The sequence below is a fragment of the Lacerta agilis genome, chromosome 5 (genome assembly GCF_009819535.1).
Source record: "Lacerta agilis isolate rLacAgi1 chromosome 5, rLacAgi1.pri, whole genome shotgun sequence".
Taxonomy (NCBI): Eukaryota; Metazoa; Chordata; class Lepidosauria; order Squamata; family Lacertidae; genus Lacerta; species Lacerta agilis.
The window spans coordinates 44,132,864-44,158,147 of NC_046316.1; the positions used below are offsets into that span (position 1 = coordinate 44,132,864).

Here is a 25,284-nt window from a genome sequence, read left to right on the forward strand (position 1 = left end):
GCAGCTATGAAGCCAGTGTTGCAGCTCAGCTCCAATGCTGCTCCTTTTAAATCACATTCTTTCTGTCTATAAGACGCCCCCATGTATAAGACTATTTGGGGGGGGGGGTTGAAATTTCAGAAAATGGGGGGAGATGGAAAAAAGTTGCTGAGCTTTTTTGGGGGGAAGGATTGCCCAGAGTTGTTGAGCAAAATCCACCTCCCGTCTGTCCCCTCGCCGGCAGAAGCTGCCAATCGCCCGCCCAATTGATGCAGCATCGGCCAATCAACACCACCCATTGACGCAGCAACCAATAACACGCACAATAGCTGCTGACAGCCGCAGCAGCAACCAACTACCCATGTATAAGACAAGCCCCCACTTTTTAGCATGATTTTTAAGGGAAATAACCTAGTCTTATAACATGGAAAATACGGTATGTTGCTGGTTCCCCCCCCCCCCCCCCCGCTGTATGCTATTTAGGAAACATTTATTTAATGTATTAAATCTATACCCCACCATTACTGCCAAAACAGCCCAGGGCAGCACTCGCTTGGAAGTGGTTTATAATCCCTTAAACAGAACAAATCTGGAAATAAACAAATAAAAACCCTGCAGAAAAAAGCAACCCATGTCAACTTAAAGAAACAAAAGGCTGCATTGGCGCTTTATTGCAAGCTTGCTGGGGTCCACTCCCTGACATGGCGGTGCTTGAGACCTCAGGATGAGTTAAAAAATAAAACAAGGAAGCAAAAGAAGGTTAGTCTTGCCTCATTCTTCTAATAGGGCCCAACTGAAGGGTAGCCCCTTCAAATCTACACCCAAGATCTATACAAATCTTTCGGACGTTGTTGGCTTTTATCTCTGTGCACTGAAACATATTTCAAAATCTAATGAAGAAGAGAACTCTGCGGTCCATTAGAGAACTTCAAAGGTCTCATTTGGTACTCATGGAATTTTTAGTATTTTAATATATTTTATTAATTTTTAAGAAAAAGAAAATAGGCACGAACATAAACATTATCAACATTATCAAAACAATTGTTCTCCTTTGAAAGGAATATTAATGTGTCAAATTTTCCCATGAACATATGGGTATTTATGGATTTTTTAAAGGCTGAGGGCGGGAAGCATTAGAACAGGGGTCAGCAAACTTTTTTCAGCAGGGGGCCTGTCCACTGTCCCTCAGACCTTGTGGGGGGCCTGACTATATTTTGAAAAAAATATATGAACGAATTCCTATGCCCCACAAATAACCCAGAGGTGCATTTTAAATAAAAGCACACATTCTACTCATGTAAAAACACCAGGCAGGCCCCACAAACAACCCCGAGATGCTTTTTAAATAAAAGGACACATTCTACTCATGTAAAAACACGCTGGTTCCCGTACCGTCCGCGGGCCAGATTTAGAAGGCAATTGGGCTGCATCCGGCCCCCAGACCTTAGTTTGGGGACCCCTGCATTAGAATCACCTGACAGGGAAAAAGAAGTATTCATTTACCTCGTTTTGCCATGGAATAGAAACAGAGCCTGTGGAGAACTTGGAATAGAAATCATCATCTGTTTGGTCCAGGTTCACTCCCTTGACAGTTGAAAACTGTTCTATGTCCAACACGTCTTTGCAGTACACTGCTCTGGGCTGCCGCAGCAAGAAAGAAAAGAAAAGAAAAGTAAAGTAAAGTGAGAGAGTCCAGAATGTGTGGATGAATTGCTGAATGACAATGCTTAACAGCAGCACTGCATTGTAATACGGTGTTTCTCCTAAAATAAGACATAGCCATAAAATAAGCCATAGCAGGATTTCTATGCATTTGCGAAATGTAAGCCGTTCCCCGAAAATAAGCCATACGCCGAAAATAAGCCATAGTGACGTGGCACCTCCCATTAAAACAGCCTGGAAAGGCGTGGCTATGCAGCGTACCGATGCGACGCGGTTAAAATAAGACATCCCCTGAAAATAAGCCATACTGTGTTTTGTTGAGGGGAAAAAGTATAAGACGGTGTCTTATTTTAGGAGAAACACGGTACAAATTGTCAGGCTGTGCCTCATCGGCATGGTTACAATCAGTAGGCTACCTAGGAAGAAATGTCAGGTGCTGCCTTATACAGATTCAAACCATCAACCCATGGGCCTCAAGATTTATCAGCATTGACTGGTAGTAGCTCTCCATGGTGTCAGACAAGGAGTCTGAGGCCTGAGGGTGCTGGGAATTGAGCATGGGAACTTCAGTACCCAAAGCAAGTGCTCCACCCATGACCTACTGCCCTCCCCTCCCCATTAAAGCAGTTATACACTGAAGCGTTTCCATTATAGAAAATTGCAGCGCCAATATTTAAAAAGGAAAAAATATATAGTGTTTTTTTAAATATTAAGTGGAGTATCAATGTTTTAAAGTGATAAACAAACTCCCCCCTTTTAAACAGAAACAACTTAACAGGGAGAACTAACTGAATGAAAATTTCAGTTGACTTGACATTTAGACCAGGGCTCACAGAACTACAAAGTTTGCTCTGCTTGTCCAACTAGGCGTGGATTTTGTCTCTCATGAACTGCAGCCACTCTGCGCATATCTATAACTAGAAAACCCCAGTGGGATGCATGCAAAGTAACTTTTTCAATCTTGGCCTAGAAGCCAAACTCTTAGAGAGCTGGTTGAAAAAGAAGTGAAATGGATGACAATTACAAGACATGAATGTATCGGAAAATGTGTGGTTTCATTGCCAAGCGCTTTAAAGGTGACACTTCAAATCCATTTTGCGAGGAAAATGGTAAAACAGCTTGGTTTGTTTTGATGAAATATTATTCTTAGTATACTTTCTGTTGAAGCCTGGGGGTTATCCTGGATCGAACATTGTCACTGGAGACTCACAGAGAGCCCCCTTTCAGCTATAGCTTGTTCCCCAGCTCCAGTCTGTTTTGTACAGAGATAGACTGGCCAACATACTCCCAGGTTGTCCTGACAAGGTGTTGGAAGGTACAGATGTGAATGCCACACAGCCTGTCCTATCCTTTCTAAAATAGTCTGGAGGATGTTCTTCTCCCACCACTGTTGGGAGTAAGATTCAGCTGTCAGTATGGTTTGCTTCTGTCTGTCGAATTGGAGGGGGTAGGGAAGGGAACCACCATCTTGTTCATCCCCTCAAGCAGAAAAACATTTTGGGCCAGGCCTGCTAACCACATACTAGTCCGATTTCACCATTGCAAAGTTGCAAGGAAAAGTAATCTACACTACAAGCTTATTTCACCTCTATATTACACCAATGCAACTGTCACGGCTTCCTCCAAAAAATCCTGGGAACTGTATTTAAAATGAATGTTCCGAGAAGTATTTGCTAAGAGATTGTTAGCTACCCTCACAGGATTACAGGTCCTAAGAGTTCTTGGAAATTGCTGTTAAATCCATTTATGCCCTCCAGTGACTTTGCCCTATCAAAAATAGTACCCTGAAATAAAAGTATGTGACTGAATGAAGAATTATCGGACCCTGGCATCCAAGGTCAACATATGGCCACTTAACCATGCTAGCTCTCAAGGAAAACAGAATGTAACAGGGAACAGAAAGCAAGCAGCTGCCATTTATGTGAAAGAACAGTCTCAAGTGGTGTATGCCATGGGTTGCTTTCAAGATCCACTTCAAGTACTGAGATTCTCTTTCAAGCATCACTTACATCAGGGACAAAAGGAGGGTCCAACATTCCTGCTTCTAAGCGCTTGAAATTCATGCTCTTGAAAAATGGGTGCCTCTTTATTTCGGCTGCACCATTGTCCTGACAACCCAGCCTCTGCTTCACATCTTTGGTCAGTAGCTGGAGAAACAGACAAATGGGATGGGAAGATAGCGGTTGTTTAATTACTTTAACACACACATAGGTACATTTGTTAAACCTTCACAGCCCTGCCTACCCATAAACAGGGCCTTTATAAATTCATTCACACAACCAAACTGTACTACACATTTTAACAAAGAGAAAACAGGGAGTGTATCTCATCCCAAAGGCTTCTGAGGAATAAATTATATTCACATGCACATCAATGCCAGAATAGGCTCATAAGTGGTTTACAAATAAGATTAATTGCACAAGCATTAAAATATAAACATCCTTAATTTAAAATGCACAATAAAACAATCCAATTCAAGCATTAAATATACCATGTATATAATCAAATTATACAATAAAATAAGTATATAGATAAGCCGGTACTTTTCATTTCATTTTATTTTTAAATGGACAGCTAATTAGAAGATTTCCTTTTTTGCCACCTGTCTCTCTCCAAGTGTGTCAGAAATGGGCTACAGTCAAGAGAAAAGTGTTTGTCACTTCTCGTTTCAGTTCAGGTACAAAAATGTCTAAGGAGAACCAGGACCTTAGGGATCGAAGACAGGTGCTTTCCCCTCCCCCCCCCCAAGTTCATGCGGAAGACCTCCCACTTACAAGAAGCATGACATTCCTATGCGACATGTGACATTCCTATCACACTCTGTTTCTGCATTGGATTTGAAACTCTTCTTGTGTATGTTTTCAAGAGGTAGAGGTAAAAGGGACTTTTGTAAAACACAAGCTGTGATCAGGGCTGGATTTAGATGAAGAGAGGCCCTAGGCTAGTCCACTTGTGAGGCCTCTCCTCATCCCCTACCCTTACAACTAGAAGAAAATGGAAGAGCGTTATAAACAAAATTGAGTGAAGCCAAGGATGATGACGGGTATTTAAAATTCTGCAATTCACAATTTCCCCTCTAAAGGACATAAGATATTATTGTTAAATGCCAGGGCGAAGGCCTGGCCAGGACGAACTCTGAATAGTGACACCAGGGACCTAGACAGGAATCCCCAAACTTGGCCTTCCAGATGTTTTGGGACTACAATTCCCATCATCCCTGACCACTGGTCCTGTTTGCTAGGGATGATGGAAGTTGTAGTCCCAAAACATCTGGAGGGCTGAGTTTGGAGATGCCTGACCTAGAAGGTCCAGGGCTTGTCAGTCCAACCCCTGCACAGTCTCATCAGGGCTGACCTTAAGGCAACTGCAGCCATTTGGCCAAACTGGGCCCCGTGTACCGCTCTTAAGGGGCCCCCCGCACCAGGGCAATCTAGATGGATTTTATTTACATCTATAAGTTTTTGCAGACTTTGGCTGTGAACTGGGGCCCTACAAAAAAAAATCAAGTTGTGCCCCACTGCTTCAAATTGGGCCCCAATGGCTAGCCCTGAGTCTCACAGTTGCTGGGCCTGAGTTGCCCTGCCCTTGCATGAAGTCTTGGGTTTGCAATTTTGGGAGAGGGGAGGTTGCCTGCTGGGGAGCAGGTGGGCTGGCGAGGCCCCCTAGATTTAGAGGCCCTAGGCTTCAGCCTACTTAGCCTATACATAAATCCAGCAGTCTGCGATACAGCTGCCTTCTCTTTGTCCATTAGAGGGCAGCAATGGAAAAGTTAACACAGACCATGTAAACAAAAAAATGTTTGTATAGGCTTGTAATTAGAAAATCATTTTAAAAAAATGAATGGACATAAACAGGTCTCAGCTATACAAGCAACAGAAAGTTCAATACTGTGTGTGTGTGTATATATCTAAATCATCTTCAGTGGAAAGGAACAGCTCCTGCTTGTGTCCTGTCAATGATTAGGCTACTGTTTCTGGAAAAATTCTCCAACTAAACTGTTCCCAAAGCTAGAAAAATATAGACAGAAAGGCAGCAGAAATGCATAAACAAAAAAAGGCACCACTGGGGGAAGTTATTAGGAGATCGGGACTGGGTCTTGCACAGCTTTAGTAGATCATAACTGTAAGAAAATCTATGAATACATTCAGTCTCACAGTTCTCATAGGTGGGAACAGGAAGAACACACATAGTAATGGAATAAATGGTGAAATCTTCCTTCAAATGTTTGTTATTGATAGGCTGCCACAGTCACAACTGGAGATCATTCTGATCAAGGGTAGCCAACGTGGTTGTTCTCCAAACGTTGTGGAGGACAATTCCCATCTGTCCCAGTCAGCACAGTCAACAATCAGGGATGATGGGAGATGGCTGACCCATGTCAGAAATGGAAGAGAAGAGAAAAATTACTGTGAAAACGAATCCAATAAATCTTACTACATGGCCATACTACAGTAACGAAGAGAAAAGCCCAGGCATTTTTTTGTGGCCCATATCCCTTTAGAAATTGTTGAAAGCACCACCAAGAAGCTATTCATCACTTACGCTATTAAGGGACTGTGTGGAGAACCCTCTTCTTGTCTCCTCACTGAGCATCCCAGTGTGTTCAAACTGAGTTTTTTGCTAATTTGAATGAAACAAAGCCTTGAAAGGAGAAGAAAAGGCTAAGGAGTAAACGTTACACAAATCCAGAGCAGAGTCCCTAAGACAGCTGGATGGCATGTCCAGCAACTCCTGCAGCCAAGCTGGTGCCAAATATATTGCTCTGCTTTCCTTTGGACCACATCAGTGAGGCTGTGAGGGGGGGTGTTATCTGGGCAGCCCACGACCTCCATACACTGCCCAAGCTTGTGGCCCAGGGAGGTCACTTTGGTGCTGCTTAATGCTTAACTTCACCCTCAGGGGCACACTCCATTGTCTCTTGCGACAGATGGATGCCAAAAGCATGCTCTTGTGTCTCCTAAAAGTTTAGGACTCAAGATGAAGACATGTAAAGGACTGTAGTGGGAAATGGAGACATTTCAATATGTACACTTATATGTACACACACCTATACTGAAAATAACATAGCTATTTGAATTTGTTGTGCAAGTGAATTAAAGCACGTGCCAGTTCGGACATGTGAATGTGAGTCTTAAGTGTGGCAAGACTGGCCATTTTCTTGGGCCAAAATCAGCAAAGGACTCACTGCCTCAATATTCATTTTGAAGAGAGCCCCCACTCTCCCAGATTATGGGGGGGGGGGGGTTAACTGAAAGAGTCTTGATTGAGGGTCTTCAAAATTCTGGAACTAGTATGGAGAGTTAATTAAGCTACCCTTACCTCTCAAGGCCATGGACAACATACTCGAAGCTCCTAAAAAGTTTTTCCCAGAGCCACAGGATGGCTAATACTCTTCTGTTGTGTAATGAGACAGAAACATCACTTGGGAGGGAGCAAACTATAAAGCCTAAATGATTATTCAGTGCAACTTCTATGACCTCTAGTTGATTTCCATGCTCCTGAAGTACAGCGTTAACATTGGATTAATCTTTTTCAACTGTAATTACCTATTCAATACAGGCTACTAACAAATTTGGGCTTCAAGTCTCAAAAGAAAGAAAGAAAGAAAGAAAGAAAGAAAGAAAGAAAGAAAGAAAGAAAGAAGAGAGAGAGAGAGAGAGAGAGAGAGAGAACAGCCCCCTTACCATTTTGCAGATAGACTTTGCCTCCTCAGAGAATTTATGGGAATACACCTCCTCAGTCTCTAAGACTCTCCTGTCTACCTCTTCTCGCTTCACCTTCTCTTTCCTTCCACGAAAGGGAGATTGTCCTGCAATCATCTCATAGATCAGGCAACCTAACCCCCAGTAGTCAGGGCTGAGGGTGTATCGTTGGTTATTCAAGACTTCTGGAGCTGGGGGAAAAAGAGAGGTAGATGGGATCTATTTCTGAACTGACATCACCACATCCATGGCTAAATAACCAGCCATAATTCAAGAACGAAAGAAAAGATTCCATCTAAGCTTTGATTTGGCAAAAGGACCAGTTCACATGTTACATCTGCTACTGGGAGCCCCCAGAACGGATTTGCGGGAGTATGATGAGAGGAAGTTCCACTGTGAATGAATGAATGAATGAATCCTTGCGCTGACAGAGCAACGTACCTTGCAGTATGTTGGATGCAACCTCTGATATGTAATTATTTGACTAATATGTGGACTGAAACTTGTGTACACTTGAAAACGTTGGCAGCATTAAGATAAATTCAACAGTGTAAACAAGTTTTGATGGCTGTAATAATGGAACACTGAATGGATTAGTTTATGTAAAATATGCAGGGATTTATGATATGTAAAATGAACCATGGAAAGAGAAGAAGGGAAGTCATTGATATTTTAAAGTTGTTTAAATGAATATTCTAAATTGTAAAACAGAAAATTAATTAAAAAATTATATAATAATAAAAATAAAACTTAGTGCTAAACTGGATTTCACACTTCTCTTTTATGTCATGACATCTTTCTCAAACTTATCAAAATAAAGAGAGCCTTCTGTCCATGACTGTTTTGCTGTGCATGATTTTCTTTTCCTTTCTTTTTCCTTCTGGTATTACCAAGTTTGAGAAGACAATTTTGATAGCAACATACATAAGGTACCAAATCACTTACCCATGTAACCGACTGTTCCTACCCGTCCACGGATTGATTCACCATCAGGGATTTTAACAGCTAGACCCAAATCAGATATTCTGATGTGGCCTAAAAGGAGGTGGAGGGGGAAAAACAGAAATGTTCTAGCATAGCTATATACCTCTACAAAACAATGGGTTGTATCATTCAGCTGGTGATAAGACATCTCTCTGACCTACATCTCCCTAAATCTGTTCCAGAGAGTTGGGGAATCCCCCTCCATAAGAAACTAAAAGAGGTGCCTGGGGCAGTGCAGAAGGGAGGGTTAGGGAGAATTGCCCCAAACTGGTCCTAATAATAATAATAATAATAATAATAATAATAATAATAATAATAATAATAATTTATTTGTACCCCGCCCATCTGGCTGGGTATCAGTGGATGGAAGGCCTGCCATCAGCTGATACAACCCAATCATTTCCCCCTAAAAATTCACATCATAAAAAATAAATCTAAGCATGTTAAAGGAATAAAATGATACTGGCTCTTTGAAAGATCTCAAAAACCAATCAAGAAACAAATGAAACTGCCTTATTCCAGGTCAGGGCATTTGTTCATCAAGCTCCGTATAATCTCACTTTGGGCATTATCAGCTCTTGTGTATGTACAGCAAAATGGAGACAAGGAGCAAAGACACACTACGTAGCTCGACCCCAGTACTGCATGTTCTTTCTAATAAATTTCCTGACACCTGTGTGCACAAAGTGAGTGTCAATAGAGAGGGGCCCTTTGTGTATATGACTGTATGAGTAAAAGCCTCCATGGTATCTGGTACCCTAAACTATCAGGATTTCATTCATTCCCCCCCCCTCAGGAAGCTGATTGGTTGGCCTATGCTGGCCTGCATCATCTCTGTGGTCAAGAGCAGGCTAAAGCATCATTCATTTCTGGGTTTGGAGATTTTAATTTCTGGAATAGTATTCCTAGGAACAGGAATACAGAACAACCGAGCACAACCCAAAACCAGTTCTCTCTCCCCACCCCCACCTTGAAAGCAGGGAACATAACACAAAAAGAGTCCTGCTGGATCAGGCCAATGACCCATCTAGTACAGCATTCCTGTTCTCACTGTAGCCAACTTGGTGCCTATGTTATTTACTAGTTTTTACACAGCTGATCAAAAACAGTAACACAGGGTTTCGTCTTGGAAATGGCTCCAAAAAGTAGGATAGAGTGCGTCTGCAAAGGCAGGGGGGGGCAGCATACAAATCTGAGCACCATAATTATTTATTAAGGAAAATTCCCAGAGTAATAAGGAGAACGAACAACTTTACTTATTACAGATATGTTGCCCTGAACCTAACACCCACTGCTTTTCATAATGGCACTTCCTTTTCTCTCTCTTTTCTGGGATGTCTATCCTTTTCTATATCCCAAGAAAAGCAGTGGAAGCTGCTCCATGCCTTACCCACTTCAGAGTATGATTTGGCTCTGCACAATACCATGTCATACAACTAAATGTAAGCTACTTTACTGTGGAAGAAAAGGCCTTGCCTAAAGCTCTCAGACTTACCATAATCATCTAACAGGATATTTTCTGGCTTCAAATCCCTATTAAAGAGAGAGAGAGAGAGAGGAAAGATTGCAATTATTTGTATGAAAGCAGCTTTGATATTGGAGGAATAGCAAGGCATCAGAATGCTGTTTCCTTCCAGCCATAACACAGCAGGGAGCCAATTCTCAGAAAACAGAGTTCAAAATGTCATTTTTATTTTTAAAAAAATCTATTGCAAGATGGAAGGTCCCAGTCCATCAAATAATATTTCACTCTGCTGGCACAAGGTCATTCAGTTCAATGAGATTTGTGTTGACAGAGAACTCTGAGAATCACGTATAGTCTAACCCACCACCATAATATTAGAATAATAATAATTTTATAACCATTTTATTATGTATATGCCACCCGTCTGGCTAGTTTGCCCCAGTGTATGGAAGTGACCCAAGGGGTGGTGACCATCTAAAAAAAAATAATAATCCACACTCAACTTGGCTTTCTGGATTTCAAAAAGCCATTGCACTATTTTTATTTTTTTAATTAAGGCCATTTAATTATTTCACAACCTATTTTTAGACAATGCCGATTTATACATATTTACTTCTGAGGTCTCCTTCATGGATCACTGCCTTGTTGTGGCGAAGGGGCTTGAATAACTCAGAGAAGCTATGAGCTATGTCGTGCAGGGCCACCCAAGATGGGACAGGTCATAGTGGAGAGTTTTGACTAAACATGATCCATCTGGAGCAGGAACTGGCAAGCCACTCCAGTATTTTGAATTATGGTGCTGGAGGAGACTCTTGAGAGTCCCATGGACTGCAAGAAGATCAAACCTATCCATTCTGAAGGAAATCAGCCCTGGGTGCTCACTGGAAGGACAGATCCTGAAGCTGAGGCTCCAATACTCATGAGAAGAGAAGACTCCCTGGGAAAGACCCTGATGTTGGGAAAGATGGAGGGCACAAGGAAAAGGGGACGACAGAGGACGAGATGGTTTGAAAGGGTTCTTGAAGCTACCAACATGAGTCTGACCAAACTGGGGGAGGCAGTGGAAGACAGGAGTGCCTGGCATGCTCTGGTCCATGGGTTCATGAAGAGTCGGACACGACTAAACGACTAAACATCAACAACAACTTCTGAGGTAGAAAAGCTTATTTACCGCCCCATTTTTATAAGGATAACCATTTGCTTTATTAAATTCATGCATTGGAGAAAACTTGTTAAAATATTGCTTCACAGATTATTGTATTTGGGAGGGGCTGTTTCAAACACCTCCCCATGTGACAATAAGGTGGGCAATTTGATACCACAGAAACAACCATGTGAATTGGCTAGACTATAATTCTTCAAGTTGATTGTTAGAGCAATTTGCACTGTGAGGGGACCACCCATTATACAGTGCTTCAATTTACTCCCTTTTAAATGATTTTAGGTTTTGCGATCACCGTACAGAAAACTTAGTGGTTTTTCCCTACTAATCAAGTGGGAACTTTTTTGTTTATACAAAACATATCATGCACATTATTTATTATTATAAGCCAAGGCACATGTACGAAGAACATTTTTGTTCCCTTCCTTTTGTTGGTTTAAATCCCTATTGACCTCACAAGATAAACTTCACAAGATAAACCAATGGGACCAGGCCTACTTTTCAAACAAACAACTCTGAGAAAATATGTGAAGGGCGAGAGAAGGCAGAAGAAAATGGATGGCTTTATTTTAAATACTACTGTATGCTTATTCTCAGTGCTAACAAAAAGATTCGCTTTGGAGAGGTGGGATGAAAGGTCATTCTCAACAAACCTCTTCATTCCAATTTTAAACGTTTCCTTGACGAGTCCGAAATGTTTTAATTCTCTTGCATTCTACATGTTGGCTGTTGATGGGTAGCTAAGGGGCAATACCCCCACTATTGCAAAATAATAAAATAAAATAGGGGGAAATTCTTACAATGTTCATGGAAGTTCAGACATGTACTTGGCAGGACAGAGAAATAGCACTTGTGAGTGTCCTATCCAGTGCCACTTCCGTGTTTTGTAGGGGTTATTGAGCAATATGCCCTCTATGGTCTCCCTCCCTTAGTGACTCCACCACTCATGGTCATTATGGCAGCTGTTGCTCCTTCTCCAGCTCATCATTGCTACAAACTGCTTTTCACCTTCTTTGCCTTTTGCTTGCTCACCCCCCTCTGAGTCAGAGCACGATGCAGGTGAACAAGCAGGTTGCAGTGGCGAGAGCCCATCCAGGAGTTTCGCCAGTGGGACCCCTGCTGGAGGTGCCCAACCATTTTGATCTTTGACACCAGGCTCTGGACCCTTTGAAAAAGGATCCCATGTTTTGATAAATTATCCTCTTCGAGATCAAGGACAAGTTGACCCCGGGTGCATCACAAAATAGTCCTGTCTCCTATTTCTCCACCAGTAAAATGAAGTCCATGTTGCATACAGACCATCTGTTCTGTCACAGAGCTATGGCCCCTTCCCTTGTAATCCCAGGGCTGAAAATCTATGAACATATGAGTCTGGCTTACCTAAAGTCAGATAACTAATCATTATAACACAGCTTCCCGAAGTCTTAAGCAGAGGTCCCAGCCTTGTTACTCAAGAGCCTTTTCGACAGAGAGGCTGGGGACTGAATATAGAAATCTTATGGCTGTCGCAGGTAGGGAAACTAGATAAAGATTGTAACATTTTCCAGACAGATCCACAAATGTGATCTATGATTTGTAAGTATATGGCTTTCATTATTTAATGGATGAGCAGCTTCTACATAAAATTTCAATGTATGGGTCCTTATGCAATACTCCTGAAAAGCCCACTCACAAGCACAAAACAGGGAGGTAGTTCTGCGTATCATAAATATCTATGTAAAGTCTCAGGAAAATAAAACAGACTCTGCAATAAGTTTCTGAACACACCAGAATGATATTTACCTGTACACAGTGTTCTCTCTGTGCAGGTCTTCTAAGCCACAAAGAATCTCTGCTGCATGGAACAAGGCTCTTTCTTCCTCAAAGCCTGGGTTCCCCATATTATAGATGTGGAACTTCAGGTCACCCCCATTCATTATGGTTAGAACTAAACAGAGTGCGTCCTTTGTTTCATAGGCATAGGCTAAGTTGACCTAGAAGAACAGTTGGGATAGTTTAAAGCACAAAGACAGGTGCTTGATGCACACATATTCATTCATTGCTAATGTTCTGCATTTGGAATGACATAACGTATCATATGATTCAATTGAGCCAAAGGTAGTTAGGCAAATCGTCAAGGGTTAAAAAACAAAACTCAGAAAATTTGGAAGCAACGTGGTACTAGGTCATTTTCATAAAGATTATCACTTGCAGGTCTGTAGTGTCATGCTGCCACGAATATTTTTTCAGCAAACATAGAGATCTGATGACAACCAAAACAAAGGAGGCAGTCCCCAAAAGAATGAGAAACCAAAGACCAAGTTACAGGAGTCCCCCCGAAAACAATAACAATCATGTAAAAAGTGATTATAGTTGAACAACACAAGATAGCATGTACAGTAAACATATACTGTAGCCATGGTAGCGGTTATTCTGTAACAATCATGACAATTTCTACAAACAGCTCAGATTATCACGTTATTATGACGAGATCTCCTAGACTGCACCCCATACTTCATCAGAACAAGACAGATAATTTATCGCAGATGGCAGCAGTAGACCTCCCCCCCCTTCGATTATTTTACATGCAGCCATGTTTTGTTTAATTATCAATCACTTTTTACACAATTATCATTGGTGGTGGTGGTTTGGCTTCCTGTGCTGCTCCGGGTTTGGTCTTCTCATTTAGCTCCTGCATCTCTTATGCCTGCAGCATCTCAAGGTTTGACAAATGAAGCACGAAGACGCCCTGACGTTTTGGACTATCAAAGAATGATGCACAGAAAAGGCTGTACTGGGAGTGACAAAACATATCACATACAGCCAACTTCAGAATGTTGGCTTGAGCTGAGATGTTTTCTGGAAGCATTATACACTTCCTGTGACTAATGCCATTCCTTGATGGGTGTGCCGCCCAATGGAAAGCCTGTGCCCATTGCAAATTTGGCAATACTTACTACAAATTGACTATTGACTTTTTCTAGAATCTGCTTTTCATTTAGGGCCATGGATTCACCTTTCCTCTTCTTTATCCTTTTTTTCTCTAATCTTTTGCATGCATACATTTTCCCAGTTGCTCGTACTTGGCAAGCACACACCTAGAAGGAAAACAACAACATCAACAAATTGTGGAAGGGGTGTGTGTGTGTGTTGGAGGAATTAGTCATTTAAAACTGGTAATCCTGACCATGCCAATCCAGAAGGAAGGTGGGGCTAGGATTGATGTCTTAAGTTATCAAAATCGCTTCTTGATAAAACTGTATTATCTGAAGCCCCCCATCTTACTTTTAAAGGAAATTCAGAACTAACTGAAGAGACTTACTAAAAGATGATCTTCGGTATGGGACAAGGAGCAAAGTTTGAAGGAAAATTCAGAGCGCATTGAGATACAGAACTCATTGAACATCCTAAACTGAGAGACACTGACCAGAGTAACCTCTACCAATGGGATGGGGAACTTCAGGACTGGCACCCAAAATTTGGCCCTCCTGGCCTCTCCATCTAGCCCTTGAGACTCTCCATACCTCACCCACACCCTTCCCAGACCTGCTTTGCACATTCTTTGAATGCTTTGCCTGGTTAGAATGTGTCCTTGAGCTCTGTTAATATTTCTTGTTTGCCTGGACAGAGGTGCATGGGGATATACTTAGACACTAGCCTACTGTACAAAGGTACAATTTGCATCCACTGTTCCCGCTTTTGTCTCAAGTGCAGCCCACCACTGGGCTGTGGCCCCAGGAAGGCTGTGTAGAAGGGGCTGTGGCCCTTGGGCTGAATGAAAGAGGTTCCAGGCCCTACAGAAAATGCAAGTTCCCATTCTGGAGGGTTGAGGCAGAAGAAGACCCTGCTGCAGCAAACCAGGGGATTGAGATGCAACCCTCACTTTTCAGAAGAGCAACCACAGAAACATGATGCAATAAAGGAGTCTTGGAAGCCTCTTCAAAAAAAGGAACATAGGAAGTTGCCATATCCCAACTCAGGCCATTGGTCTATCTAGCCCAGTATTGGCTACACTGATTGAAAACAGATCTTCAGAGTTTCAGGCAGACACCTCTCCCAGACATACCTGGAGATGCCAGGAATTGGATCTGAGTCCTTTTACATGCAGAGGAGATTCTCTACTACTGAGATGTTGTTTTTCTCTCAAGCAATATGGTTTACTAGTGTTTTATATTTACATGCAGGTAAACATTTACGGTACTATCTCAAAAATACTGCCTGAGGCACACCATCTATGGCTCAAGCTTAAAGATTCTTAAACATTAAATCATGAAACTCATGCAGTCCTTAACATTTTCATGCTCAGTCCATCAGATATTTGTGGGTCTGGCTTACTGTTCTTCTGAGGAGCACATTGTTTTCAACAGAAGTTTTCAGAACTACTTACCTCCCCAAAACCACCTTTTCCTAATACCCTGTACTGTCTAAATGTGTTTTTCGTTACTGGTTGTCTGGAAAAAAAAGATTGGGAAGGGGAGACAGAGAGAGAGAAAAAAGAGATAAAATGCTTAGTGCTATTTTTGAAGAAAGCAAAAAGAAGAAAAGAATGTTGCTTTAAAGGTGATTTGAAGAAAACCATCCCCTAACAACCATTAGCTCACCATCCCAAGCTATTAGCTCAACAAAAGGAAAGTTAAGTCAGTCATTCCTACAGCAATGCACAATGACAGTATTACCGGCTGTTTCGAAACTCTGCAGGTTTTTCCACATTTCTCAAATGTAGCCCTGTAGAGCTATTAGACACAAGCAATTTGCAGGGCAGGGCAGACCAACCTGGCCTTCCAAATGTTGCCCAACTCCCAATTCCCACCAGCCTCACCTAGCACAGGGAAAGATGAGGCTTGTGGTCCACAAGCCTCTGGAGGGTCAAAGCTTCTCCAGCCCTGTTCTACTTGAGTACATGGACACCTCTATTGCCCGTCAGGAGAGAGAGGCTTGTACTCCCTGTACTCAATCTGCAGGAATGTGATTAAATTCCACCCCAAAATAGAGACAGCCCGGAAGCACCCTTTGGGTACCGGTTAGGGTGCTGACAACAGCAATTCTTCCTCAAGGAAATATTAAGGGCCAACTTGATTATCAAAATATTCTGTTGACCTAATCTGGGCCTATTCCACTACATCACTGCTACATCTGGTCAGCGAAGGAGCAACTCGGCACAGAGTAGGTGGGCTGACTAATAGCCACAGTTGCAGCTTCCTTCATTGCTGCCTCACAAGCTCCTTGCTGAAGACATTTCAACTGTGGAGCTGACTCCACAGTCAAGCCTGGACCATCGAACTCTCTCTTATAATAGGATTTCTGAAATCCAATGGGGAAACGGGTGCTTTTTCTTCCAGCACCTCACTTTTTCTTTTTTTCTTTTTTTTTATAAAAAGAACATCTCTGTCATTTGTTCTTCAGGGAGCAATTAAATGAACAGCCACAGCTGATACTCAAAGGAGTATCATAACTATTGCTTTCCTGACACAACCGATCGAGCCACCAGGGGGCGGCGTGCTATTACACTGAGGGTGAGCTTAGGGCTATCCAAGATAGCAACCTTATGATAGTGAAACTTGCAAACCTCCAACGCTTCCGGTGGAGGCATTCAGAAGCCTTGCCTTAAAACATTCATGCTAAATTTCAAAACTGAGACGTACCAGCAGCTAGAGGCTCCACACCCATCTGCCCTCATAGCCCTTTTCTCTAATCCCAGATGTGTGGGTGTTGTCTTGCTTGCAGTTACTCAATAGTGAAAAGGAAGTATTTGTGTGGCAGGCAGCAATTGGGAGATGCGCTTAAAAACAACAAACCCCCCACCTCAAAACAATACAACAAATACCTCGAATCAACAGTTGGCAGTTTAAAAATAAAAATAAAAATATGAAAGGATACTAAAAAAAAAAACAACCCCAAAGAAAAACCCAGTAAAAGCAAAAGTATGCCAGTAATTGATGCATTGTTGCCAAAACTGGGAGTATGCTAAAGTGTAAAATTCCTGCATTAGTTATGTGGGAGAGTTAGGCTGCCATCCTAGTATCAGAGATGCCAACTTGCACCCAAGATTGAGGGGGCACGTCGCACACATTTGATGTAATGCCTGTGACGTTGCAACCTTGGCACGGAACTCAGCACAGTGTGGCTTCAACAACCTCCTCTCTCACAGTCAGGAGGACTGAGCCACTGGCGCTGTGCTGTACTCAGATCTCCCTTCAACATTGAGGTGGCCTGGCCCCCTGCCCAAAGATGTTGAGAGGGCTGAATACACCTCAGCCTCACAAAGTTGGTGCACCTGCCTAGCACACACACTTACCCAATGGACCAAGTTCCATTGAAGTAGGGTACTAACCAGAGCTGTCCTTTATCCCTGCTTTTGTTTATTCTAGTAACTGAATATTCCTAACTGAGTATTTAGCTTCTTAATATTAAAAATAAAGAACATGGGCTTACATGTATGATTAGCATAAAAAGCTTGGACAAAGTCTCCCCATTGTCTAGGGGCAGTCAAAAACAGTGAACTTCAATTCATTTGCAGGTGCTAGACGTACTATTAACATTATTATTCCCCCTATCCTTTCCTGAGTCCCATCATAGAATAAAGACATACAACGCCCACCTGGACCACTTACCTTTCCAGCCATTTCCACTGGAGAAATCTATCAAAGTACATGCTGGCTGAATATTCTCGAAAAGGTTCTCCACTTAGGTAGTCTTGAACAGATCTATCTCAGATGAAAAAGACAAGACAAACATTTTACAATCCCGAGTCTCATTATGAAGACGTACTCTTTGAAGCGAGGATGCTTAGGTGAATTTCCACAAGTTCAAATGTAAATACATTAAAAATATATAGCATGTTATTGTTAATGTCAAACTCTGCGGATGTTGATGGTATGAGTAATTGTTAATATTTTAGGAGGTTAGCTGTTCTCAAACACCTGGGTTTTATGATATTTGCTGATAAACCAAAACATATTCTAGCAACCAGTGTTTATAGTTTCTACGCTTGCCAGTAAACCCTTTATTAAAGGTATTGCAACAGTTTGATTGACTGAGCAAAAAATGCAGGGTTTCTTCATGCACACCTGAGTACATAGCTAATTAAATGCTATGCAAAGCTGGTTTATTTCAACTAGATAATTAAGAACAATTCTTCTTCTTCTTCTTTTTAAGGAACAATGGCTGCCTTTCATATATCTCTTTGAGTTTTAGTTTTGTACTTTGACAGTGAATACCAGTTGCTGGAAATCACAGGAGCAGAGGCTGCTTGTGTTCGAATCCTGATTGCTGGTTTGCCAGTCATTGTGAGAACAGAATGTTGGACTAGATGGGCTATTGGTGTGATCCTTCAGACTCTTCTTCTGGTCTTAAAAGGCAAGATTTACCAATAAACCCCATGCTTTGAAATCAGAGGAACAAGGAACAGCTTTGAACCTCAAGCTCAGCTCTGCCTTTTTCATAACTGTAAGTTTTCCATCTGTATGGCAGTATCCCTACACGATACAAAGCCAAGGGGACAAAACCAGCTTGTTGTTAACACTGTGAATGATTCTCATTTTTCTTCCCCATCAAAGAGCAAAATAAAAGCAGGACAAAGTCATTCAAACACATGAGCAGAACGACTGATCTATTTTTTGCAAATACCCACTTAAACCACCCGCGAGCAACAAAAGCCGTCCAGCCAACAGAGACTACATGGTGACAGCTTTCAATGATCCCTCGCTTTTGATATTTTTTGTTGTTTTAAGGTCCTGCTGTCCCGACAAACATGGGAACTAGGGTTTGCAACGCAAATCTTTTTATGCAGACCTTTTCGGTACAATGGCAAAATTGCTGCGACTTTGCGAAAATCGATAAGCCCTTTCACAGACAATAGGATGACACAACACACGTGCATTTCAATGCCACAGTGCACAGCAGCATTTGCACAGTCTTTTGTCCACATAGGCTAACAGCCAATTAATTCATCCCCCCTCCCTCTCCAATTTGAATGGGAGGCAATTCAGTCTGAAAGGGATGTGGATTCCCCACACCTCCCCTTGGAAGCATAAGGATTTGAAGCTTTTTGTTTTGCTGTTTTGGCTAGAATATATTGATGTAGACTGTCCACAACACGAAGGTTGGGTTTTGTACAGGACCTCACAACACCCCATACATACACAGGAAAAAGCATGTGCAAAGCATGTTCACCATCATGAGTGGAAAAACCCATTTTGTCACGTGTATGCACATTGCCAAGTTGTGGCCAATGCTACGTATTTCACTAGGGACCCTGGCAGAGAAAAAGAAACCCTGCATTTCTCTATTAGTTCTACACCAATCAGGGCTGGCGCTTCCCTGTTCATTGTAAAGGAAAATCCTTTTCCCTAGCAAGAAACAGACACACACCCCTTGTTACTGCTATTATTATAATGTTCACTCATGCCTTTAGGAGAGGGAAGTACAGGAAGATCAAATAGGAAGTTTTATGAGCGTAAGAAGAAAGGAAGATGTCAGTTTATATGGTCCATTGGTTCATTTAGTTCAGTATTTTTGTATGATGACTATCAACAACTCTCCAAGATTTAAATGGAGATCTGTTCAAGCTCTACCCTGAAGATGCCCGGGACTGAGTCAGGGACCTTCTGGATGCAAAGCAGATGTTATGCCATTTAGCTAACAAAATGAAAAATGACAAGGTTCAGGGGAGGGGATTGACTTGCTGTTTTCCGGCGTTTCTTACTGTATAGCTTTAAAGACAAATGAGTGGCACAGCCAGCAACATTCAGCCAAATATGCTATCCCACTGCAAACTATTGGGGGTTCAAAAGTAGTTTTTAAAATTCTAAGTGTATGTTGTAGAGGGTGCGGGTGTCACTGGAATTTTTTTCAAGGAAACAAGTAAAGGATGCAAATAGAAGAGTTGGACCTAGTACTGATTCCTTTTCAGGTTTGGCTTATTTAAAGGTAAAGGTAAAGAGACCCCTGACCCTTAGGTCCAGTCGCGGATGACTCTGGGGTTGCAGCGCTCATCTTGCTTTATTGGCCGAGGGAGCCAGCGTACAGCTTCCGGGTCATGTGGCCAGCATGACAAAGCCGCTTCTGGCGAACCAGGGCAGCGCACGAAAATGCCATTTACCTTCCCGCCGGAGCGGTACCTATTTATCTATTTGCACTTTGACGTGCTTTTGAACCGCTAGGTTGGCAGGAGCAGGGACCAAGCAACAGGAGCTCACCCTGTCGCGGGGATTCGAACCGCTGACCTTCTGATCGGCAAGCCCTAGGCTCTGTGGTTTAACCCATAGCGCCACCCGCGTCCTTCCCATTACATTAAGGGGCCAAAAATACAGGACAAATATCAAATTAATCAGAACCAGCTGTGTTTAGCACTGGACACTCTAAATTTCCCTCCCCACAAAAATACCAAAACCATTGCCTGTATAAAGCCCTTAAGATAACAAATGTTAGTTTTGAGCAGCAAATAAGAAGTTGAGACGAATTAAAACACTCAGCCTTTAACTGGTACCTAATTGGAAAAGAATATTTTGGACAGCAACAGTGAAATAACCCTAACTTACTTCACACAAGGTGAGAATAACTCTTTACAGGGACTGTTTTCAAGTTTTTCTTCTGTCTGCTGGACAAGATCTTGACTGACTTCTGCTACATAAACTGGAGACTACAAAAAAGCAAAGAGATTAAGCAACACATTAGCTTTGTGATGGGGGAAAGCATTCCATTGACAACCAGGTTCATGTATAGACAAATATTTGCAGTCTTAAGAAAACAACACCAGAATTTATCTCCCTGTGGCTCGTGAATGCAATATTTTAAACGGAAACACACATTTCATCACACGAAAGAATTGGGGACTTATTTGCAGGACAAATGAGAACCCGCTAAAGTAAGCCAAGAAGTAGCCAATCCACCTTCTTTTCCTTCTTAAATATAGAGACCCAGTTTAGAGATATTCTAGAACCCTCCGCAAAATTTCCCTAAAAGGGTTGTGTTGTTGATACCTGCCAGTTAGCTGCAAATGAATGAATATTGTGGGACTCTCGACAAAGCATTATTGTTACTCCCCACTTCCTAATAGGAGTCAGCCCATCGGCCAGCCCTACCCTCTTCCAGAAGCCATTCCTACTTCCAGCAATTTTCTTCTCTAACAGTTAACACTCTATAGTTACTGAACATGCTTAGTTCTTCTCACTGGACTGGGTTTTTGTTGGGGAGGGGGGAATTGCCCCTTCAGTTTTTCTTTGTTTTGCACTTCTGAAACACTGAGATTACACCAAGCATACCAATACCTTCCCTCTTGTTTCTCAAGTGGCTCCATTTTGGTGACAATCCCGTTGGCACTCAGCACCTGAGTGTGCTCCCAGAGGGAGTGCTGGTCCTGTTTCTGTGGAATTTGTTTTAAGTCTAGCGACGATGACTACCTTGAGGGTTTCATGTAGTATGGTTGCCTTTTTAATGGTGTTGTTGGCTAGTGGCTATTTAAAGTTGTGACACATCTGGCACGAGAAAGAATGGGAGCTAAAATCAGTGTTCTGTCTCCCTTCCTCTTTGAGTGTATTCTCAAGAGAGATGGAATATGGCAGCCTGAATATAACCAACAAAAAGAAAGAGCGTTTTGCAGCCAGCTAACAAGAAGGGATCAAATGCAGAGCCTTGTGTTTGTGGAAACAATCCTGCTTTAAAAGCGAGGGTGCCTGGTGCTTTGCTGCTTTGCTGTATTATTAATAAGCAATCAGATATTACAAATCATTTAATAAGACTCTAGTTCTTTCCCCTCACGAGGAAATTCATGCTGAAGAAGGCAGTCATAGGAGCTTCCTGCCATGCAAGGTAGCACACAGAAATAGTATTATGCAACCACCCAAACCAACTTTTGGTTTGTATGATAATTGGCCAAGAGTATTATTTTTATTTATAGTGTTACTAAATTCAAAACCTAAAATGTAACAGTTTGAATAGAATATTTTTAAAAATGTAAATAAAGTGATTAATTTATAGTATACTTTTATAATTTGTAGCACTGGTTGTATGAATAGTTGCTCATGGATGTTTACTCGCATATGTAAACTCCAAAGAGTAAAGATTTATAATTTTATGTAACATGCAAGCTCTCTTTCAATGTTTGAGCTATCCTCTGGATATGCACACATCCCATCACACATCTGCAACATGCACAGAAACATTGCAGATGTGGCAACAGAATGTGTGCAAGATGGGAGGGGATCCTTGCATCTCTCTGCCATATTCACATTAAGCAGAAGCAGTCCAGTGTCAGAAGGTATTACTACCTCTGACAATCAGATACTAGCATTTGCTGACAAATCCCATAGTCGGTGCTGCATACACTTACTTGAGAAATTCTGATAAAAGGATAATCTGATAAACTGGGGGGGGGGGAGAGGGCTCCAAACCACTTGGAGCAGCAGACGATTTGTTTTGGTTTTTTGAGGTGGTTGGATCAATAATCGCTTTCTGCTACTCCCCTTTTCATGCCCACTACTTCCTCAGTGCTTTCATTTCTTTTACAGCTGTGTGTGCACTTATTTACAGCACACCCCCGAACAGAGGGACATAGTTTTATATATAAAGTTTTTCTTTTCATCCCTCAAATTTGCAAAAAAGCAGAAAACTGAACAAGAAAACCACCTTACATTGTTTTTACACAAGATATTTCACAGCAATCTGAAAAGTATGTGCTTAGTATTTGCAATTGCCTGACTCTGTTCTTTTGTGCATTTCCTGGACAGCTTTGTTGTTGTTTTTTTAACAAAACATGCACACACAACTATTTATTGTGCATGCCCTGCCTAATAAGTATAACAGAATCAACAAATCAGAAGGCAAGGAGGCATACTGGTATGAACATAAAAGACCAAAGTTGCCCCTCAAATACACATTTGAGTGGTGTGGACTTCTCTGGGCTAATATGAGGGGGGAGGAGGAGTGGATTAACAGCTAAACAATGCTTAATGTTGACGGGTCCTTGATCTGTTGTTTTGAAAAGGATGCAATATCATGGGAAGTCTCCTAATAATGCCTAAAAATTGCATGGACAACACATCAGGGAAGAAAGGTGGAAGCAAAACTAAATATCCAGCAGTGGTGGAGCAGGGTAAAATATATTCTCCATCACCTCTCTCGCTTGCACACTGACACACACTTTTCTCAACCAGTTAACCGAGACTAAAGTGACACTGCAAAGGAGGAATGGGCAAACTGTGGCTCTCCAGGTGTTGTTGGATTCCAGCTTCTATCATCCATGAAGGCAGGCAACGTTAACACTGCTGTGAGCGAATCTCTTGCAGATGATCGCAGTGCCTGTAGACAGACAGGTCATGTATCCACAGCAGTGACCAGAAGAGAAATGGCCGCAGGAGGGAGAACAGAGAGAAGAAACGCCGTGGTGCACCTATAACAGCAAAATCATACGTCTTCATCTGCCCCAGCTGCAATAAAACATGTCTCTCCCGTATTGGTCTCCACAGCCTCAGCAGGCTCTGTAACTTTCCAACAGTTTGACTTTACTCTTGATGGTGCACTCTTTAGTTGTCTGTCAAGACAGGCAGATTCCAACAACAACAACAACAACAACAAGGGGGTTGGACTAGATGGCTCTCAGGGCCCCTTCCAACCATACAAATTCTGTGATGCCATGTGTTTTGAAGTTCTTTTTTAAATCAGCTCCATAAACTAATTAACATAAAAATGTCTTCGCATCATGCAGGGTTTTCAGTTCAGCTTTCTAAAAAACAGACAGAATTCAAGATAAAACAAAGGAATGAGCGCTTCCATGCATTGTTCTCACTTCTCTTTCCTGCAGCAATTTCATGAGAGATGCAGCCTAAGCTTCATTTTTCAGAACTGATCTAATCTCTCACTTTTCCTTTTTGCGAGCCAATCTGTATTTAGAACATGTTTATCCATGTGAGTCAAGTCTCTTTAGAATGCTATCATCCATTACCTAACACATAAGAAGAAACATATGGATGGACTTGATCCCATCATGGAATGCTGCAAACCGTTTATTTTTAACAGAAATAATCTCCCCTTCCTTTTAGCTCATGTCATGGAAAGGTTAGAAGACACCCCAGCCAGGAAGCTAGACAATAACTTTATTGCCTCTCTCAAATTCAAACAGACCAGCAACGGGAAAACTTCTGACCTTCCCTCCCGACAATGAAATCCAGTGCCACCTAGTGATTAAACTAAATGATGACACTGTCCCTACCCACCTCTATTGCATACCCGGTATCTATGAAAACAAGCTGTGTAACTGTGTAGACCTTGAAACCATTCAGAAGTATCAGCCTCAAGCCAGAGGAGCCGTTCCAAGTGGCACAATCAGCATTAACTAACCTTGTAGATATTTTATAGTCCCAAAGGGAGTTCTGAGCACATTAAACACATCAACATTACTCACTCTTTTCACATTTCCTTGAGACACATTGCCAGAGAGTTCTTAAACTGCAGGCTGGGATACTTTTTCTTTTTCAAAACTGCTTGACATGTGTTTAAATGTAATTAATTAAAACAACTGAAGGCACTTTTTTATTTTTATATTTTGTGAAATCTGGATTTACCTGCCACTGAAAATACTAACTCCATGAAAGCCCTGGGTGCGCAGAGTCTAGAGGAACACACTTCAGATGTGGAGGCAGTGAGAAGAAGAAAAAATCTGAGAGGCCTGCTTAGAAACTCTTATTCTGGGCCTCTTCTGCTCTGCCATGAATGTAAGGTTCACAGTTGGAAGCAATGGGTTTATGTTGACCACAAGCAATGCCTTCTGAATTATATTTAAAAAGACCTAGCACAGTGCCCATAAATTGTGACAGACAGAATGAGAGACCATCAGCAAGCTTTAGCTTACCCTCAGCCAACTGCCCTAACTTACCTGCTTTGCCTGCTTCTCAAGATCAGGTTCTAATCAGCAGGCCACAGAAACTGACAGGAACTGGAAGGTGGCTGAGGAGAAGAGCTCCAGATCTGGCATGGCATCTTCCCTGAGCAATGCCAGAAACTTCAGTGGCAAGCAAGAGCTTCTGCCTGCCCATAACTTGCCCACTGAGCTACTATGGCAATGAGAAAATGCTAGTGTGAGGAAGGGCTGCTGAACATTCAGAGGTTCACTGTGTGGCCTGAGAAAAAGTCTCCCCTGAGTAATACTTAGTTGACTATCCAATAGCTAGAGAGAGACACAAAAGCTAGAAAATTAGATATACCCAGTGCTTTTTTTTCTTTAAAAAAATGTTTAGGGTGTACTCTCATTTTCCTACTCATATTGAAATATTGCCCCTCAATGAGGCCAAACTCAGATTCACAAAATGTTTGCGTACCCATGCGTCCCGTCCCCCAGAAAAAAGCACTGGATATAT

The 25,284-nt window shown here is 42.0% G+C and overlaps 1 protein-coding gene across 4 annotated transcripts in view; it reads right to left on the reverse strand.

The window, feature by feature from the left end:
• Positions 1-25,284, reverse strand: part of GRK5 (G protein-coupled receptor kinase 5) — a 148,007-nt gene that overhangs the window by 6,823 nt on the left and 115,900 nt on the right. For 3 of the 4 annotated variants that reach the window (XM_033149526.1, XM_033149527.1, XM_033149528.1), the window contains exons 5-14: positions 20,473-20,573; positions 17,545-17,637; positions 15,321-15,384; positions 13,891-14,031; positions 12,737-12,927; positions 9,823-9,860; positions 8,289-8,378; positions 7,326-7,534; positions 3,651-3,788; positions 1,483-1,620 (exon numbers count right to left, since the gene is read on the reverse strand). In XM_033149526.1, the coding sequence (XP_033005417.1) occupies positions 1,483-1,620; positions 3,651-3,788; positions 7,326-7,534; positions 8,289-8,378; positions 9,823-9,860; positions 12,737-12,927; positions 13,891-14,031; positions 15,321-15,384; positions 17,545-17,637; positions 20,473-20,573 (1,203 nt within the window). Of the gene's footprint in view, positions 1-1,482; positions 1,621-3,650; positions 3,789-7,325; positions 7,535-8,288; positions 8,379-9,822; positions 9,861-12,736; positions 12,928-13,890; positions 14,032-15,320; positions 15,385-17,544; positions 17,642-20,472; positions 20,574-25,284 lie in introns of those variants that run through there. The other variant, XM_033149529.1, reaches the window with a different exon arrangement.